At 53.8% G+C, this 20,084-nt stretch overlaps 1 protein-coding gene across 1 annotated transcript in view; it reads right to left on the bottom strand.

Annotated features, from left to right (window-relative positions):
• BAP1 (BRCA1 associated deubiquitinase 1) overlaps positions 1-11,855 on the bottom strand; it is a 25,393-nt gene extending 13,538 nt beyond the window's left edge. Inside the window, exons 1-15 of the mRNA XM_069736096.1 lie at positions 11,771-11,855; positions 6,617-6,646; positions 6,403-6,457; positions 6,196-6,328; positions 6,000-6,119; positions 5,633-5,694; positions 5,395-5,537; positions 5,087-5,165; positions 4,779-4,902; positions 4,270-4,414; positions 3,940-4,100; positions 3,736-3,851; positions 3,051-3,484; positions 636-760; positions 412-504 (exon numbers count right to left, since the gene is read on the bottom strand). Coding sequence (XP_069592197.1) covers positions 412-504; positions 636-760; positions 3,051-3,484; positions 3,736-3,851; positions 3,940-4,100; positions 4,270-4,414; positions 4,779-4,902; positions 5,087-5,165; positions 5,395-5,537; positions 5,633-5,694; positions 6,000-6,119; positions 6,196-6,328; positions 6,403-6,457; positions 6,617-6,646; positions 11,771-11,843 — 1,893 coding nt within the window. The 5' untranslated portion in view covers positions 11,844-11,855. The remainder of the gene's footprint in view (positions 1-411; positions 505-635; positions 761-3,050; positions 3,485-3,735; positions 3,852-3,939; positions 4,101-4,269; positions 4,415-4,778; positions 4,903-5,086; positions 5,166-5,394; positions 5,538-5,632; positions 5,695-5,999; positions 6,120-6,195; positions 6,329-6,402; positions 6,458-6,616; positions 6,647-11,770) is intronic.
• Positions 11,856-20,084: the final 8,229 nt, after the last annotated feature.

The following is a 20,084-nucleotide window of genomic DNA, read 5'->3' as shown; positions in this document are numbered from 1 at the left end:
CCACATGCTGTACCCCTGGCCGTTTCATGTTGCACATTGTGACCTGAGTGTTTTCATTCTTCCCTCCCTGGCCTTCTCTGACTACCCGTTTTATATGTGATCTAATAAAGTATTATTTTCTATTATTCAAGTGTTTGGGTGTTTGATCGTTTGTTTTCTATGGTAGTGTATAGTGGAGAGAAGACGCAGAGAGAGACACCGGTGATTACAGAGGAAACGGAAAGAGACTGGTGACGACAGAGGAGACGCAGAGAGAGAGAGAGACTGGTGACAACAGAGGAGAGAAGACACAGAGAGACCTGTGACTACAGAGGAAACGCAGAGAGAGAGAGAGAGAGAGAGAGAGAGAGAGAGAGAGAGAGAGATCGATGACTACAGAGGAGAGGAGACGCCGACGTGAGATGACAGTACCTTGAATTTCTTGCGCTTTTCCAGCTCTTCTCGCAGACAGGCCTCAGACGTGGAGATTTCAGCCTCCACACACTTCAGCAGGGCCAGGAGTTCCTGGGAGACAACACATGGATCAGTGGAGAGGAGCCGATCGTGGGGAGCACAATATGTGGAGGCTGAAGATTATCCCTCTAAGTCTGAGCCCTGACAACTGCAGCATCATGGACGGACGCCGCTGTGCTCACCTTGGGGGAGAACCTGTCTCCTGCTGGAGCCTCGGGGGGTCTGCACCGGGGGCCGTCTGCCTCACAGTTCTCTCTTCCTTCCTCCAGTTTGCTGATTTTAGGGGAAACTTTTCCGGAATCTGAGACTAAGATAACAATAATGAGACGTTCATAAAAGGGCTCGTCCGGCGTCTGTAACGGGGGCATCTTCTTTTAAGAAAACGTTATGCCATGTGCAGCAACACTGCTGAATCGGGGACCTGAACCGAAGCTCTGCCCCAATCTCTCGTTTGGCGGCAGCAGTTACATCACATTAACAGCGCTGCAGCCAATCACTGAGTGTTGCAGCCCTGCCAGTGTAGATGGCACCAGCTGCTAAACTCAGCAGTGTTTTATCACCACTGCAGGCAAACAGAAATTAGGGCAGTGGTGGAGGCGCAATCGTAGACCCGGGAGGGGCAAATAGTTCTCAGTTGTTTATCATAACTATTGCAGAACATGGAATAACGTTTTCTACAAGAGGACGACCCCTTTAAATATTGATGTTCTATACTTAAAATGTGGGAGCAATTTCAAAACCACAGGGGTCCGCAGTCCAGTACCAGAACACAGGGGTCCGAGTCCCGCACGTGTTCTATTATTATCAGTACCAGAACACAGGGGTCCCGTACATGTTCCATTAGTGTCAGTACCAGAACACAGGGGTCCGCAGTCCCACACCTGTTCCATTATTATCAGAACACAGGGGTCCGCAGTCCCAAACCTGTTCTATTAGTATCAGTACCAGAACACAGTGGTCTGCAGTCCCGCACATGTTCCATTAGTATCAGTACCAGAACACAGGGGTCCGCAGTCCAGTACCTGTTCCATTAGTGTCAGTACCAGAACACAGGGGTCCCGTACATGTTCCATTAGTGTCAGTACCAGAACACAGGGGTCCGCAGTCCCACACCTGTTCCATTGGTGTCAGTACCAGAACACAGGGGTCCGCAGTCCTGCACATGTTCCATTAGTGTCAGTACCAGAACACAGGGGTCCGCAGTCCCGCACATGTTCCATTAGTGTCAGTACCAGAACACAGGGGTCCGCAGTCCTGCACATGTTCCATTGGTGTCAGTACCAGAACACAGGGGTCCGCAGTCCCGCACATGTTCCATTGGTGTCAGTACCAGAACACAGGGGTCCGCAGTCCCGCACATGTTCCATTGGTGTCAGTACCAGAACACAGGGGTCCGCACTCCCGCACATGTTCCATTGGTGTCAGTATCAGAACACAGGGATCTGCAGTCCCGCACATGTTCCATTGGTGTCAGTACCAGAACACAGGGGTCCGCAGTCCTGCACATGTTCCATTGGTGTCAGTACCAGAACACAGGGGTCCGCAGTCCTGCACATGTTCCATTGGTGTCAGTACTAGAACACAGGGGTCCGCAGTCCCGCACCTGTTCCATTAGTGTCAGTACCAGAACACAGGGGTCCGCAGTCCCACACCTGTTCCATTATTATCAGAACACAGGGGTCCGCAGTCCCGCACCTGTTCCAGTAGTATCAGTACCAGAACACAGGGGTCCGCAGTCCCACACCTGTTCTATTAGTATCAGTACCAGAACACAGGGGTCCGCAGTCCCACACCTGTTCCATTAGTATCAGTACCAGAACACAGGGGTCCGCAGTCCCACACCTGTTCTATTAGTATCAGTACCAGAACACAGGGGTCCGCAGTCCCGCACATGTTCCATTAGTATCAGTACCAGAACACAGGGTCCGCAGTCCCGCACATGTTCCATTGGTGTCAGTACCAGAACACAGGGGTCCGCAGTCCTGCACATGTTCCATTGGTGTCAGTACCAGAACACAGGGGTCCGCAGTCCCGCACCTGTTTCATTAGTGTCAGAACCAGAACACAGTGTAAAAGATGAAAGCGTGTGCACAACTGATGGTGGAGCAAAGGTAGGTTCCCACACCATGTAAATCAGAAAGAAAGAACCTTGCAGTCAACTTAATGCTCTTGTGAATTTTAATGTAGTACCCAAAAACGTTTCGGTCCAAAAACAGGACCTTCATCAGTTACATACTAGGAGTGTAAGTTCGGTATAAGAGACACTGATGTCTCAAGGCACACAGTGGTCAGCGTCTGTATAATACGCTTGACTGGAATTAAGAAATGGGAATGGACTCGGATATCAGGGAGTGATGGCGTGTGCCGGTGTCAGACGCGGTTTCCCCCGCTGGTCTCTTATACCGAACTTACACTCTTAGTATGTAACCGATGAAGGTCCTGTTTTTGGACCGAAACGTTTTTGGGTACTACATTAATATTCACAAGAGCATTAAGTTGAGTGCAAGGTTCTTTCTTTCAGAACCAGAACACAGGTGTCCGCAGTCCTGAATAACAAGCATATCATCTGCGCTCGCCCCCCCCTCCATCATACCCACCCATCCGGCTGAGCGTGCAGAGGTGCCCATCTCGGCTGAGGTGTAGAATCCCAGTGCCAACCAGTGGCCCCAGCTCCCGCACCGCGCGGTTGTACCGGACAGAGTCCAACCTCAGAAGCGGCTCCTCCTCCCCGAACAGGACCTTAGAGAGGTGAGACGTGACCGGACTGGACGGCCGTGTGGGGTTTGCGGATCTCAGTGGGGAGCGCAGGGGGGAGTTGAAGGCGCTGCCGATTTCTGAAGCGGTGTCCGTGCTCTCATTGCTGGGGGTTGGAGACGGCTGAGAATGAGGAGCCGCGGGGGGCACCGTCTTTATGGAGAGGGGCGAACACAGTTCTTTCTGAGTTTCCTTTAACTTTTCAACCAAGACGTTAGCAGGAAGGTCAGGACCAGGAGGAGGCGGCGGCAGAGACTCGGAGCTTCTCCTCTTGAACCTGCAGAAGACGGGCAGATCAGTAATATTTCAACATCCCCATCCATAATGACCGAAGCTGAGGGGTGGTCCCGGGGGGCTCGCGCCTCCTCTGGCAGAATCCGCCCCATCTGTGTTATAGTCTCCCCGATCATCTGATAGGACATGAAGTAACAGCGCCTCGTCGTCCGCAGGTTACTGACCCGCCGCTGCCACCACATCCGCCGCCAATTCCCTGCATTTCCCCCAATACAAAGCTACCAGTTTACTCACCCGGGGTGGGTCGGTGGTCTGGCAGAGGTCTCCGCCTCATCATCTTCATCCGAATCGGGGGAGGGAGGTGGGATTCCTCGCGATCGCCCAACACCCGCCGCCAGATCTTCTTCCTCCTGTGGGTAATGTCCATTAATCTTCTCGTTCGCGACCATCCAGGGTCCATTACTGACGTCGCCCCGACTGCCTCTCCCGACCACTCACCTGCATTGGGGACTTGGCGTAGTTGTGATTATCCAGAAAAGCTGGGAGCCGGGGGGCTTGTGCAGGGGCGGTGCCCCCGTTATGAGGGACAGCTTTGAGTTTGCTGTAAGTATTAGTCGTGGGCGCTCGCGGCACAGATCCGGCAGCGTCTCCACTCGCATCTACAACGTGATGGAAACAGAACGTACAAGGCAACTAAGTCTGGGGGTCTCCACCTACAAAACTATGAGTAACAAGTCAGCACATTGGAGAAAAGCCCCCCGGCCCCTCTGTGCTGATACAATGTATCCTTAGTAACCAGACTTAAAAGGAGGAGAGCGTCCCCAATACCTGCGGGAGTATTTGGGGTACTGGCCGTGTTCGCCCCCTCCAGGCCCGCTGCACACTTTATCGCGTTGGCTTTTGACTCCCCGTTATTCTGGTTCTCGGAGGGTTTCTGGGCCTGAATCAGCTCCGGCTGCGTCACCCGGATCAACTACAGATGAGACCACCAAGGAGCAAAGAGGAAATATGAGTGTAAATACACAGGCAAAGAGACATCCCACCCAGTGCACTCACCTCTTGCAATAGGGGGTGTCAGTCCCACCCCATCGCCTGCCCACTCCTCTTACTATGGGTGCTGTAATCTCTTTCTCCTTTTGCATGTGTTGTTGTCTGCCTCCCCCATCCCCCCTCTCTCACCATCAGGGGTGCTGGCCTCCTCCATCCTCTCCTAATGACCTTGTCTGCCTCCTCTGTCCCTGCTCTCCCTTCTCACTGTCGGGGATTTCAGACTCTCCCCATCCCCCACCCTCTCCTCTCACAGTGATGTTGTCGGCCACCCCTTCACCTGCTCTCACCTGCTGCAGCGCCTCCAGCACGGTCTGCCGGTTCACCTTCAAGACGTTGAGGCGGCTCTCATACTTCAGTCTCCTGTCGGGCACCACAGCCATCAGATTGAAGCGGATGTCATGATACGGCTCCCTGTACAGGAAGTAGAAATCTCATAGGACGACACCCGCCGAGCGATCAACCGCCCCCCCTCCCCCGCCGAGCGATTCACCGCCCCCCGCCAAGCAATCCACCGCCCCCCCGACGAGCAATCCACCGCCCCCCCCCCCCACCAAGCGATCCATCGCCCCCCTTCGCCGGGTGGCCATCTTCTTACCCTGCTGTGGCAAGTCCAATCCTCTCCATAATAACCCTGCGAGCCTTGTCGGTCCATTCCTCGTCCTCTGCCCATGGACCTGACAACAATCAGACAGTGTGCAGTCAGGGTGGAGGTGTCGGAGAACATTTTATACGGGTAGATTTGGGCCCCAGCACTGATCGCAGGCCACCTGCTTACAGGGCCCAAGATTAACCAACGTATAATCGAAACTTCTGCGACTTTCCATCAGATTTTGAGTCTCAATTCCAAGATCTCTGATAGCTTTGGGTGAATAGGAAGACAAATGCTCCTCTGGGGGCTCTCACCATGATCGATGGGGTACACTTTTAGGCCATCCAGCTCAAACAGGCGCCCCTTAATGGGAACGTAGCTGACAAAGTGGAACGCCTCCATGGTGCGCACCGCGCTGATGCCATTCTGCTTTTCTGGCAGGTGACGAGGCTCTGGCCTGAAGGGACAGGAAGAAAAGATTAATACAGATTCCCCCCCGTAATCAGTACATAAGGTCAGTAACTTCTGCAATAGTCAAGATCTCTGCCGCACCTCGCATGGCTGTTGTGAGCTTTCGCCAATTCAGGAGCGTTTCCAATAGCGTAACCTTTACTCTAAGAAAAGAGGAGAAAAATGTACACAGTGATTGCACCAGCAGAATAGTGAGTGCAGCTCTGGGGTATAATACAGGATATAACTCAGGATCAGTAATGTAATGTATGTACACAGTGACTGCACCAGCAGAATAGTGAGTGCAGCTCTGGAGTATAATACAGGATGTGACTGCACCAGCAGAGAAATGAGGGAAGCTCTGGAGTTTCATTATTTCTTATGCAGAGAAACACAAGCTGTGAGATTATAACCCCCAGCATGCTATGGCCGTTTGCTGTGCTGCGTTATGCTCTTGCTGTATTATTACCTCTGGGCTGAATCCTTTGGTGAAGTCTTTGATGCGGCTCAGAGTCGGGCCCAGGTGGACCCCGCTGCAGTTCAGCAGGACGCTCAGGAGGGCGTGAGTGGCGCAGGAATTAGGGATCAGCTGTGAGACAAGGAAACACTGATGATAAGGAAAAGGTGAAACCAAAGATGGCAGACACCATCCTTTCACCAGTTACCTGATGAGCGAAGAACATGTTGTTGACCACCTCGTCCTCCATGACAGACGTGTCATCCAGCAGGGTGGACACCTTCCTGCGTGAGCGTCGCTCCTCGATCCATTTAAATAAGAAGATGAAGCCGTACACCGGTCTGTAATGGGAGAATAAGAGTCACTGGTGAATGGTCCGAGGGGGGCACACAAACAATGACTGCGGGCGTCATACCCCGGGCACTTGCTCTGCAGATCATAGATCTCTTCCACCTGCACGCCCTTCACACCTGAGGGGAAATAAATGGCAAAGTGTTAAATAATCAGCAGCGCAGAAACGCCGACACAGGGAAGAGGCAGCACGGAGCGAGACCCAGCCCACAGGCGCCGAACACAAGCGGCGCACTGAAATCGCTCCCAGCCCGAAAACAATCAGCAAAATAACTCACCAAAATCCTCCACCAGCAGCGTGAAAAGCCCTGAAACACAGAAACAGAAGCTCAGATGTAAGTGCAGCCCCCAGGCATCACAGCAGGGTTATACGGGTCATGTAATGTCAGTAAAGTGTCACACTCAGTCCGAGGCGTCAGTAAAGGGTTATATGGGTCCCCTAGTGTCAGTAAAGTGTCACACTCGGTCCAAGGTGTCAGTAAAGGGTTATATGGGTCCCCTAGTGTCAGTAAAGTGTCACACTCAGTCCAAGGTGTCAGTAAAGGGTTATATGCGTCCCCTAGTGTCATTAAAGTGTCACACTCAGTCCGAGGTATCAGTAAAGGGTTATATGGGTCCCCTAGTGTCAGTAAAGTGTCACAATCAGTCCGAGGTGTCAGTAAAGGGTTATATGGGTCCCCTAATGTCAGTAAAGTGTCACACCCGGTCCGAGGTGTCAGTAAAGGTTTACATGGGTCCCCTAGTGTCAGTAAAGTGTCACACTCAGTCCGAGGCATCAGTAAAGGGTTATATGGGTCTCAGTCTACCACCCTACCCGTGCCCTCCGCTCCGCTGATGACCTCAGGTTAGCATCCTCTATAATCAGAACCTCCCACTCCCGTCTCCAAGACTTTACACGTGCTGCGCCGATTCTTTGGAATGCACTACCTAGGATAATACGATTAATCCCCAATCCCCACAGTTTTAAGCGTGCCCTAAAAACTCATTTGTTCAGACTGGCCTACCGCCTCAATGCATTAACCTAACGATCCCTGTGTGGCCTAATAAAAAAAAAAAAAAAAAAAAAAAAAAAACCTAGTTAACTGGTTCATGCAGCTATACATGAACACCCGAGCCTTACACTATGGCTGGTCCGAATAACTATAGCAATTGTTACCATCCACCTCTTGTGTCTCCCCTTTTCCTCATAGTTTGTAAGCTTGCGAGCAGGGCCCTCATTCCTCCTGGTATCTGTTTTGAACTGTATTTCTGTTATGCTGTAATGTCTATTGTATGTACAAGTCCCCTCTATAAGTTGTAAAGCGCTGCGGAATATGTTGGCGCTATATAAATAAAAATTATTATTATTATTATTATTATTATTATATGGGTCCGCTAGTGTCAGTAAAGGGTTATATGGGTCCCCTAGTGTCAGTAAAGTGTCACACTCGGTCCGAGGCGTCAGTAAAGGGTTATATGGGTCCCCTAGTGTCAGTAAAGTGTCACACTCAGTCAGAGGCGTCAGTAAAGGGTTATATGCGTCCCCTAGTGTCAGTAAACTGTCACACTCGGTCCGAGGCATCAGTAAAGGGTTATATGCGTCCCCTAGTGTCAGTAAAGTGTCACACTCGGTCCGAGGTATCAGTAAAGGTTTATATGGGTCCCCTAGTGTCAGTAAAGTGTCACACCCGGTCCGAGGCATCAGTAAAGGTTTATATGGGTCCCCTAGTGTCAGTAAAGTGTCACAATCGGTCCGAGGTGTCAGTAAAGGGTTATATGGGTCCCCTAGTGTCAGTAAAGTGTCACACCCGGTCCGAGGCATCAGTAAAGGGTTATATGGGTCCCCTAGTGTCAGTAAAGTGTCACAATCAGTCCGAGGTGTCAGTAAAGGGTTATATGGGTCCCCTAATGTCAGTAAAGTGTCACACCCGGTCCGAGGTGTCAGTAAAGGTTTACATGGGTCCCCTAGTGTCAGTAAAGTGTCACACTCAGTCCGAGGCATCAGTAAAGGGTTATATGGGTCCCCTAGTGTCAGTAAAGGGTTATATGGGTCCCCTAGTGTCAGTAAAGTGTCACACTCAGTCAGAGGCGTCAGTAAAGGGTTATATGCGTCCCCTAGTGTCAGTAAACTGTCACACTCGGTCCGAGGCATCAGTAAAGGGTTATATGCGTCCCCTAGTGTCAGTAAAGTGTCACACTCGGTCCGAGGTATCAGTAAAGGTTTATATGGGTCCCCTAGTGTCAGTAAAGTGTCACACCCGGTCCGAGGCATCAGTAAAGGTTTATATGGGTCCCCTAGTGTCAGTAAAGTGTCACAATCGGTCCGAGGTGTCAGTAAAGGGTTATATGGGTTCCCCTAGTGTCAGTAAAGTGTCACACTCAGTCCGAGGTGTCAGTAAAGGGTTATATGGGCCCCCTAGTGTCAGTAAAGTGTCACACTCAGTCCGAGGTGTCAGTAAAGGGTTAGATGGGTCCCCTAGTGTCAGTAAAGTGTCACACTCAGTCCGAGGCGTCAGTAAAGGGTTATATGGGTCCCCTAGTGTCAGTAAAGTGTCACACCCGGTCCGAGGTGTCAGTAAAGGGTTATATGGGTCCCCTAGTGTCAGTAAAGTGTCACACCCGGTCCGAGGTGTCAGTAAAGGTTTATATGGGTCCCCTAGTGTCAGTAAAGTGTCACACTCAGTCCGAGGCATCAGTAAAGGGTTATATGGGTCCCCTAGTGTCAGTAAAGGGTTATATGGGTCCCCTAGTGTCAGTAAAGTGTCACACTCGGTCCGAGGCGTCAGTAAAGGGTTATATGGGTCCCCTAGTGTCAGTAAAGTGTCACACTCAGTCAGAGGCGTCAGTAAAGGGTTATATGCGTCCCCTAGTGTCAGTAAACTGTCACACTCGGTCCGAGGCATCAGTAAAGGGTTATATGCGTCCCCTAGTGTCAGTAAAGTGTCACACTCGGTCCGAGGTATCAGTAAAGGTTTATATGGGTCCCCTAGTGTCAGTAAAGTGTCACACCCGGTCCGAGGCATCAGTAAAGGTTTATATGGGTCCCCTAGTGTCAGTAAAGTGTCACAATCGGTCCGAGGTGTCAGTAAAGGGTTATATGGGTCCCCTAGTGTCAGTAAAGTGTCACACTCAGTCCGAGGTGTCAGTAAAGGGTTATATGGGCCCCCTAGTGTCAGTAAAGTGTCACACTCAGTCCGAGGTGTCAGTAAAGGGTTAGATGGGTCCCCTAGTGTCAGTAAAGTGTCACACTCAGTCCGAGGCGTCAGTAAAGGGTTATATGGGTCCCCTAGTGTCAGTAAAGTGTCACACCCGGTCCGAGGTGTCAGTAAAGGGTTATATGGGTCCCCTAGTGTCAGTAAAGTGTCACACCCGGTCCGAGGTGTCAGTAAAGGTTTATATGGGTCCCCTAGTGTCAGTAAAGTGTCACACTCAGTCCGAGGCGTCAGTAAAGGGTTATATGGGTCCCCTAGTGTCAGTAAAGGGTTATATGGGTCCCCTAGTGTCAGTAAAGTGTCACACTCGGTCCGAGGTGTCAGTAAAGGTTTATATGGGTCCCCTAGTGTCAGTAAAGTGTCACACTCAGTCCGAGGCCTCAGTAAAGGGTTATATGGGTCCCCTAGTGTCAGTAAAGGGTTATATGGGTCCCCTAGTGTCAGTAAAGTGTCACACTCGGTCCGAGGTGTCAGTAAAGGTTTATATGGGTCCCTTAGTGTCAGTAAAGTGTCACACTCAGTCCGAGGCCTCAGTAAAGGGTTATATGGGTCCCCTAGTGTCAGTAAAGGGTTATATGGGTCCCCTAGTGTCAGTAAAGGGTTATATGGGTCCCCTAGTGTCAGTAAAGGGTTAGATGGGTCCCCTAGTGTCAGTAAAGTGTCACACTCGGTCCGAGGTGTCAGTAAAGTGTTATATGGGTCCCCTAGTGTCAGTAAAGTGTCACACCCGGTCCGAGGTGTCAGTAAAGGTTTATATGGGTCCCCTAGTGTCAGTAAAGGGTTATATGGGTCCCCTAGTGTCAGTAAAGTGTCACACTCGGTCCGAGGTGTCAGTAAAGGTTTATATGGGTCCCCTAGTGTCAGTAAAGTGTCACACTCAGTCCGAGGTGTCAGTAAAGGGTTATATGGGTCCCCTAGTGTCAGTAAAGTGTCACACCCGGTCCGAGGTCTCAGTAAAGGTTTATATGGGTCCCCTAGTATCAGTAAAGTGTCACACCCAGTCTGAGTTGTCAGTACAGGTTTATATGGGTCCCCTAGTGTCAGTACAGTGTCACAATCGGTCCGAGGCGTCAGTAAAGGGTAATATGGGTCCCCTAGTGTCAGTAAAGTGTCACAATCGGTCCGAGGTGTCAGTAAAGGGTTATATGGGTCCCCTAGTGTCAGTAAAGTGTCACACTCAGTCCGAGGCGTCAGTAGAGGGTTATATGGGTCCCCTAGTGTCAGTAAAGTGTCACACCCGGTCTGAGTTGTCAGTAAAGGTTTATATGGGTCCCCTAGTGTCAGTAAAGTGTCACACTCAGTCCGAGGCGTCAGTAAAGGGTTATATGGGTCCCCTAGTGTCAGTAAAGTGTCACACTCAGTCCGAGGCGTCAGTAAAGGGTTATATGGGTCCCCCTAGTGTCAGTAAAGGGTTATATGGGTCCCCTAGTGTCAGTAAAGTGTCACACCCGGTCTGAGGTGTCAGTAAAGGTTTATATGGGTCCCCTAGTGTCAGTAAAGTGTCACACCCGGTCCGAGGTGTCAGTAAAGGTTTATATGGGTCCCCTAGTGTCAGTAAAGTGTCACACTCAGTCCGGGGCGTCAGTAAAGGGTTATATGGGTCCCCTAGTGTCAGTAAAGTGTCACACTCAGTCCGAGGCATCAGTAAAGGGTTATATGGGTCCCCTAGTGTCAGTAAAGGGTTATATGGGTCCCCTAGTGTCAGTAAAGGGTTATATGGGTCCCCTAGTGTCAGTAAAGGGTTATATGGGTCCCCTAGTGTCAGTAAAGTGTCACACTCGGTCCGAGGTGTCAGTAAAGGGTTATATGGGTCCCCTAGTGTCAGTAAAGTGTCACACTCAGTCAGAGGCGTCAGTAAAGGGTTATATGGGTCCATCTAGTGTCAGTAAAGTGTCACACCCGGTCCGAGGTGTCAGTAAAGGTTTATATGGGTCCCCTAGTGTCAGTAAAGTGTCACACTCAGTCCGAGGCGTCAGTAAAGGGTTATATGGGTCCCCTAGTGTCAGTAAAGGGTTATATGGGTCCCCTAGTGTCAGTAAAGGGTTATATGGGTCCCCTAGTGTCAGTAAAGTGTCACACTCGGTCCGAGGAGTCAGTAAAGGGTTATATGGGTCCCCTAGTGTCAGTAAAGTGTCACACCCGGTCCCATGCATCACTACAGGATTCCTAAGGTGCTGAGGCGTCGGTAATAGGTGATCTACGTCATGCAGTGTCCGTCCTCTCACACGGGGGCCCCGGTACCTGGGTCGCTCTCCAGCTCTAACCAGCCTTTATTCATGTTGTCTCCTCCATGCCTCGGAGGCTGTGACGTCATGCCGTGCGCCGGAAGTGCAGAGAAGTAAACGCATAGTAGTGACGTCACGTCGCACCCGCCCCGCCCCGCCCCGCCCCGCTGCAGCTCCTACAGCGGCTGCCTCCCATCATCCTCTGCGGCTTCCGTGTCCGCGCGGTCAGTTCTATTTATGCGGAAGGTACTCAGGACTTCAACAACATGGCCGCCCGGGGTCGCTCTGCGGACACTTTGTAAAATTAACGTCAAACGAAAGACCATCGCTCTAGCGGCTGCTCTGTAGGTCATGTGACCACCGAAAGTCCAGCTGCGACCATGTTTGTTAAGGGCAGAGAAGTTTTTCACTGAGATTTTGAGGTTTTTTCTTTGTAATTGATGATACATTTTCCTCCATGCCTCACAGGGGCCCTGCATCCCCACCGCCCCTCACCCGGGTCGGGGATCTCCATTCCATAGAGGGGACCCTCACCCCCACTGCCCCTCACAAGGAGCTCTCCACTCCTGACAGGAAACCCTGCACCCCGACTGCTCCTCACACGGGACCCTCCACTCCTCGCAGGGTGCCCTGCACCCCCACCGCCCCTCACAGGGGACCCTCCACTCCTCACAGGAAACCCTGCACCCCCACCACCCCTCACACGGGACCCTCCACTCCTCACAGGGAGCCCTGCACCCCCACCGCCCCTCACAGGGGACCCTCCACTCCTCACAGGGAGCCCTGCACCCCCACCACCCCTCACAGGGGGCCCTCCACTCCTCACAGGGAGCCCTGCACCCCCACCGCCCCTCACAGGGGACCCTCCACTCCTCACAGGAAACCCTGCACCCCCACCACCCCTCACACGGGACCCTCCACTCCTCACAGGGAGCCCTGCACCCCCACCGCCCCTCACAGGGGACCCTCCACTCCTCACAGGGAGCCCTGCACCCCCACCACCCCTCACAGGGGGCCCTCCACTCCTCACAGGGAGCCCTGCACCCCCACCGCCCCTCACACGGGACCCTCCACTCCTCGCAGGGAGCCCTGCACCCCCACCGCCCCTCACACGGGACCCTCCACTCCTCGCAGGGAGCCCTGCACCCCACCGCCCCTCACAGGGGGCCCTCCACTCCTCACAGGGAGCCCTGCACCCCCACCGCCCCTCACACGGGACCCTCCACTCCTCGCAGGGAGCCCTGCACCCCCACCGCCCCTCACTTTCTTTGATCATCGTATGAACCCTTTTTATCTATGTATCTGGGGTAATATCGCGGTTTCTGTCATCAGTTCTGCTTTTAACAATAAGAATCGCCGCGTCATATGACAAGACGTTCATCAGATAGAAACCTTTTCATTAGATTTCAGAAGTCTGTGAAATCCAAGTAGTCAGAAAGAATATTGGCTGCTAATAACCTGAGCCGTCACATAGGCGGAAATGATTGGGGAGTGAGCAGTCACATGGGCGGGAATGATTGGGGAGTGAGCAGTCACATGGGCGGGAATGATTGCGGAGTGAGCAGTCACATGGGCGGGAATGATTGGGGAGTGAGCCGTCATATGGGCGGGAATGATTGTGGAGTGAGCTGTCACATGGGCGGGAATGATTGCGGAGTGAGCAGTCACATGGGCGGGAATGATTGCGGAGTGAGCAGTCACATGGGCGGGAATGATTGCGGAGTGAGCAGTCACATGGGCGGGAATGATTGGGGAGTGAGCCGTCATATGGGCGGGAATGATTGTGGAGTGAGCTGTCACATGGGCGGGAATGATTGCGGAGTGAGCCGTCACATGGGCGGGAATGATTGCGGAGTGAGCTGTCAAATGGGCGGGAATGATTGTGGAGTGAGCAGTCACAAGGTGGGAATGATTGCGGAGTGAGCCATCACATGAGCGGGAATGATTGCGGAGTGAGCCGTCACATGGGCGGGAATGATTGCGGAGTGAGCCGTCACATGACCAGGAATGATTGTGGAGTGAGCCGTCACATGGGCGGGAATGATTGCGGAGTGAGCCGTCATATGGGTGGGAATGATTGGGGAGTGAGCCGTCATATGGGTGGGAATGATTGGGGAGTGAGCCGTCACATGGGCGGGAATGATTGCGGAGTGAGCCGTCATATGGGCGGGAATGATTGTGGAGTGAGCTGTCACATGGTGGGAATGATTGCGGAGTGAGCCGTCATATGGGCGGGAATGATTGCGGAGTGAGCCGTCACATGGGCGGGAATGATTGGGGAGTGAGCCGTCACATGGGCAGGAATGATTGCGGAGTGAGCCGTCATATGGGCGGGAATGATTGGGGAGTGAGCCGTCACATAGGCGGGAATGATTGCGGAGTGAGCCGTCATATGGGCGGGAATGATTGCGGAGTGAGCCGTCACATAGGCGGGAATGATTGCGGAGTGAGCCGTCATATGGGCGGGAATGATTGTGGAGTGAGCCGTCACATGGGCGGGAATGATTGCGGAGTGAGCCGTCACATGGGCGGGAATGATTGGGGAGTGAGCCGTCACATGGGCAGGAATGATTGGGGAGTGAGCCGTCATATGGGCGGGAATGATTGTGGAGTGAGCCGTCACATGGGCAGGAATGATTGCGGAGTGAGCCGTCATATGGGCGGGAATGATTGGGGAGTGAGCCGTCACATGGGCGGGAATGATTGCGGAGTGAGCCGTCATATGGGCGGGAATGATTGGGGAGTGAGCCGTCATATGGGCGGGAATGATTGGGGAGTGAGCCGTCACATGGGCGGGAATGATTGCGGAGTGAGCCTTCACATGGGTGGGAATGATTGTGGAGTGAGCAGTCATATGGGCGGGAATGATTGCGGAGTGAGCCGTCAAATGGGCGGGAATGATTGTGGAGTGAGCAGTCACAAGGTGGGAATGATTGCAGAGTGAGCCATCACATGAGCGGGAATGATTGCGGAGTGAGCCGTCACATGGGCGGGAATGATTGCGGAGTGAGCCGTCACATGGGTGGGAATGATTGCGGAGTGAGCCGTCACATGGGCGGGAATGATTGCGGAGTGAGCCGTCACATGGGTGGGAATGATTGCGGAGTGAGCCGTCACATGGTGGGAATGATTGCGGAGTGAGCCGTCATATGGGCGGGAATGATTGCGGAGTGAGCCGTCATATGGGCGGGAATGATTGCGGAGTGAGCCGTCACATGGGTGGGAATGATTGCGGAGTGAGCCGTCACATGGGCAGGAATGATTGCGGAGTGAGCCGTCATATGGGCGGGAATGATTGCGGAGTGAGCCGTCACATGGGCGGGAATGATTGCGGAGTGAGCCGTCACATGGGCGGGAATGATTGGGGAGTGAGCCGTCACATGGGCAGGAATGATTGCGGAGTGAGCCGTCATATGGGCGGGAATGATTGTGGAGTGAGCTGTCACATAGGCGGGAATGATTGCGGAGTGAGCAGTCACATGGGCGGGAATGATTGTGGAGTGAGCTGTCACATGGGCGGGAATGATTGCGGAGTGAGCCGTCACATGGGCGGGAATGATTGGGGAGTGAGCCGTCACATGGGCAGGAATGATTGCGGAGTGAGCCGTCACATAGGCGGGAATGATTGCGGAGTGAGCAGTCACATGGGCGGGAATGATTGTGGAGTGAGCCGTCACATGGGCGGGAATGATTGGGGAGTGAGCCGTCACATGGGCGGGAATGATTGGGGAGTGAGCCGTCACATGGGCGGGAATGATTGCGGAGTGAGCAGTCACATGGGCGGGAATGATTGCGGAGTGAGCCGTCACATGGGCGGGAATGATTGGGGAGTGAGCCGTCACATGGGCGGGAATGATTGTGGAGTGAGCCGTCACATGGGCGGGAATGATTGTGGAGTGAGCCGTCACATGGGCGGGAATGATTGTGGAGTGAGCTGTCACATGGGCGGGAATGATTGCGGAGTGAGCCTTCACATGGGCGGGAATGATTGCGGAGTGAGCCGTCAAATGGGCGGAAATGATTGTGGAGTGAGCAGTCACAAGGTGGGAATGATTGCGGAGTGAGCCATCACATGAGCGGGAATGATTGCGGAGTGAGCCGTCATATGGGCGGGAATGAATGTGGAGTGAGCCGTCACATGGGCGGGAATGATTGCAGAGTGAGCCGTCACATGGGCGGGAATGATTGGGGAGTGAGCCGTCACATGGGCGGGAATGATTGGGGAGTGAGCCGTCACATGGGCGGGAATGATTGCGGAGTGAGCCGTCACATGGGCGGGAATGATTGGGGAGTGAGCCGTCACATGGGCGGGAATGATTGCGGAGTGAGCCGTCACATGGGCGGGAATGATTGGGGAGTGAGCCGTCACATGGGCGGGAATGATTGCGGAGTGAGCCGTCATATGGGCGGGAATGAATGTGGAGTGAGCCGTCATATGGGCGGGAATGAATGTGGAGTGAGCCGTCACATGGGCGGGAATGATTGTGGAGTGAGCCGTCACATGAGCAGGAATGATTGTGGAGTGAGCCGTCACATGGGTGGGAATGATTGTGGAGTGAGCCGTCACATGGGTGGGAATGATTGGGGAGTGAGCCGTCATATGGGCGGGAATGATTGTGGAGTGAGATGTCACATGGGCGGGAATGTTTGCGGAGTGAGCCGTCACATGAGCAGGAATGATTGTGGAGTGAGCCGTCACATGGGCGGGAATGATTGCGGAGTGAGCCGTCATATGGGCGGGAATGATTGTGGAGTGAGCTGTCACATGGGTGGGAATGATTGCGGAGTGAGCCGTCGCATGGGCAGGAATGATTGCGGAGTGAGCCGTCACATGGGCGGGAATGATTGTGGAGTGAGCCGTCACATGAGCAGGAATGATTGTGGAGTGAGCCATCACATGGTGGGAATGATTGCGGAGTGAGCCGTCACATGGGCGGGAATGATTGGGGAGTGAGCCGTCACATGGGCGGGAATGATTGTGGAGTGAGCTGTCACATGGGCGGGAATGATTGCGGAGTGAGCCGTCACATGGGCGGGAATGATTGGGGAGTGAGCCGTCGCATGGGCGGGAATGATTGCGGAGTGAGCCGTCACATGGGCGGGAATGATTGGGGAGTGAGCCGTCGCATGGGCAGGAATGATTGCGGAGTGAGCCGTCATATGGGCGGGAATGATTGCGGAGTGAGCCGTCATATGGGTGGGAATGATTGTGGAGTGAGCAGTCACATGGGCGGGAATGATTGTGGAGTGAGCCGTCACATGGGCGGGAATGATTGGGGAGTGAGCCGTCACATGGGTGGGAATGATTGCGGAGTGAGCTGTCATATGGGCGGGAATGAATGTGGAGTGAGCCGTCACATGGGTGGGAATGATTGGGGAGTGAGCCGTCACATGGGCGGGAATGATTGGGGAGTGAGCCGTCACATGGGCGGGAATGATTGCGGAGTGAGCAGTCACATGGGTGGGAATGATTTCGGAGTGAGCCGTCATATGGGCGGGAATGAATGTGGAGTGAGCCGTCACATGAGCGTGAATGATTGGGGAGTGAGCCGTCACATGGGTGGGAATGATTGCGGAGTGAGCAGTCACATGGGCGGGAATGAATGTGGAGTGAGCCGTCACATGGGCGTGAATGAATGTGGAGTGAGCCGTCACATGGGTGGGAATGATTGCGGAGTGAGCCGTCGCATGGGCAGGAATGATTGCGGAGTGAGCCGTCACATGAGCAGGAATGATTGTGGAGTGAGCCGTCACATGAGCAGGAATGATTGTGGAGTGAGCCGTCACATGGGCGGGAATGATTGCGGAGTGAGCCGTCACATGGGCGGGAATGATTGCGGAGTGAGCCGTCACATGGGCGGGAATGATTGCGGAGTGAGCCGTCACATGGGCGGGAATGATTGCGGAGTGTGCCGTCATATGGGCAGGAATGATTGCGGAGTGAGCCGTCACATGGGCGGGAATGATTGCGGAGTGACCAGTCACATGGGCGGGAATGATTGTGGAGTGAGCAGTCACATGGGCGGGAATGATTGTGGAGTGAGCCGTCATATGGGCGGGAATGATTGCGGAGTGAGCCGTCATATGGGCGGGAATGATTGCGGAGTGAGCCGTCACATGGGCGGGAATGATTGCGGAGTGAGCCGTCACATGGGCGGGAATGATTGTGGAGTGAGCCGTCATATGGGCGGGAATGATTGTGGAGTGAGCCGTCACATGGGCGGGAATGATTGCGGAGTGAGCCGTCACATGGGCAGGAATGATTGCGGAGTGAGCCGTCATATGGGCGGGAATGATTGTGGAGTGAGCCGTCACATGGGCGGGAATGATTGGGGAGTGAGCCGTCACATGGGCGGGAATGATTGGGGAGTGAGCCGTCACATGGGCGGGAATGATTGCGGAGTGAGCTGTCATATGGGCGGGAATGAATGTGGAGTGAGCCGTCACATGGGCGGGAATGATTGGGGAGTGAGCCGTCACATGGGCGGGAATGATTGGGGAGTGAGCCGTCACATGGGCGAGAATGATTGCGGAGTGAGCCGTCATATGGGCGGGAATGATTGTGGAGTGAGCCGTCACATGGGCGGGAATGAATGTGGAGTGAGCCGTCACATGGGCAGGAATGATTGCGGAGTGAGCCGTCACATGGGCAGGAATGATTGTGGAGTGAGCCGTCACATGGGCGGGAATGATTGCGGAGTGAGCCGTCATATGGGCGGGAATGATTGTGGAGTGAGCCGTCACATGGGCGGGAATGATTGGGGAGTGAGCCGTCACATGGGCGGGAATGATTGGGGAGTGAGCCGTCACATGGGCGAGAATGATTGCGGAGTGAGCCGTCATATGGGCGGGAATGATTGTGGAGTGAGCCGTCACATGGGCGGGAATGAATGTGGAGTGAGCAGTCACATGGGCGGGAATGATTGCGGAGTGAGCCGTCACATGGGCAGGAATGATTGTGGAGTGAGCCGTCACATGGGCAGGAATGATTGCGGAGTGAGCCGTCACATGGGCAGGAATGATTGCGGAGTGAGCCGTCACATGGGCAGGAATGATTGTGGAGTGAGCCGTCACATGGGCAGGAATGATTGCGGAGTGAGCCGTCATATGGGCGGGAATGATTGTGGAGTGAGCCGTCACATGGGCGGGAATGATTGGGGAGTGAGCCGTCACATGGGCGAGAATGATTGCGGAGTGAGCCGTCATATGGGCGGGAATGATTGTGGAGTGAGCCGTCACATGGTCGGGAATGATTGTGGAGTGAGCCGTCGCATGGGCGGGAATGATTGTGGAGTGAGCCGTCACATGGTCGGGAATGATTGCGGAGTGAGCCGTCACATGGGCGGGAATGATTGGGGAGTGAGCCGTCACATGGGCGGGAATGATTGCGGAGTGAGCCGTCATATGGGCGGGAATGATTGTGGAGTGAGCTGTCACATGGTGGGAATGATTGGGGAGTGAGCCGTCACATGAGCAGGAATGATTGTGGAGTGAGCCGTCATATGGGCGGGAATGATTGTGGAGTGAGCCGTCATATGGGCGGGAATGATTGTGGAGTGAGCTGTCACATGGTGGGAATGATTGGGGAGTGAGCCGTCATATGGGCGGGAATGATTGTGGAGTGAGCTGTCATATGGGCGGGAATGATTGGGGAGTGAGCTGTCACATGGGCGGGAATGATTGGGGAGTGAGCCGTCACATGAGCAGGAATGATTGCGGAGTGAGCCGTCACATGGGCGGGAATGATTGCGGAGTGAGCCGTCACATGGGCGGGAATGATTGGGGAGTGAGCCGACACATGGGCGGGAATGATTGCGGAGTGAGCCGTCACATGGGCGGGAATGATTGTGGAGTGAGCCGTCACATGGGCGGGAATGATTGTGGAGTGAGCCGTCACATGGGCGGGAATGATTGCGGAGTGAGCCGTCATATGGGCGGGAATGATTGCGGAGTGAGCCGTCATATGGGCGGGAATGATTGTGGAGTGAGCCGTCATATGGGCGGGAATGATTGCGGAGTGAGCCGTCACATGGGTGGGAATGATTGGGGAGTGAGCTGTCACATGGGCGGGAATGATTGGGGAGTGAGCTGTCACATGGTGGGAATGATTGGGGAGTGAGCCGTCACATGAGCAGGAATGATTGTGGAGTGAGCCGTCATATGGGCGGGAATGATTGCGGAGTGAGCAGTCACATGGGCGGGAATGATTGCGGAGTGAGCCGTCACATGGTGGGAATGATTGCGGAGTGAGCCATCACATGGGCGGGAATGATTGCGGAGTGAGCCGTCACATGGGCAGGAATGATTGCGGAGTGAGCCGTCACATGGTG

Source organism: Ranitomeya imitator, chromosome 8 (genome assembly GCF_032444005.1).
Source record: "Ranitomeya imitator isolate aRanImi1 chromosome 8, aRanImi1.pri, whole genome shotgun sequence".
Taxonomy (NCBI): Eukaryota; Metazoa; Chordata; class Amphibia; order Anura; family Dendrobatidae; genus Ranitomeya; species Ranitomeya imitator.
The sequence above is the reverse complement of the archived record's forward strand: the minus strand, read 5'-3'. Positions and strand labels throughout refer to the sequence as shown.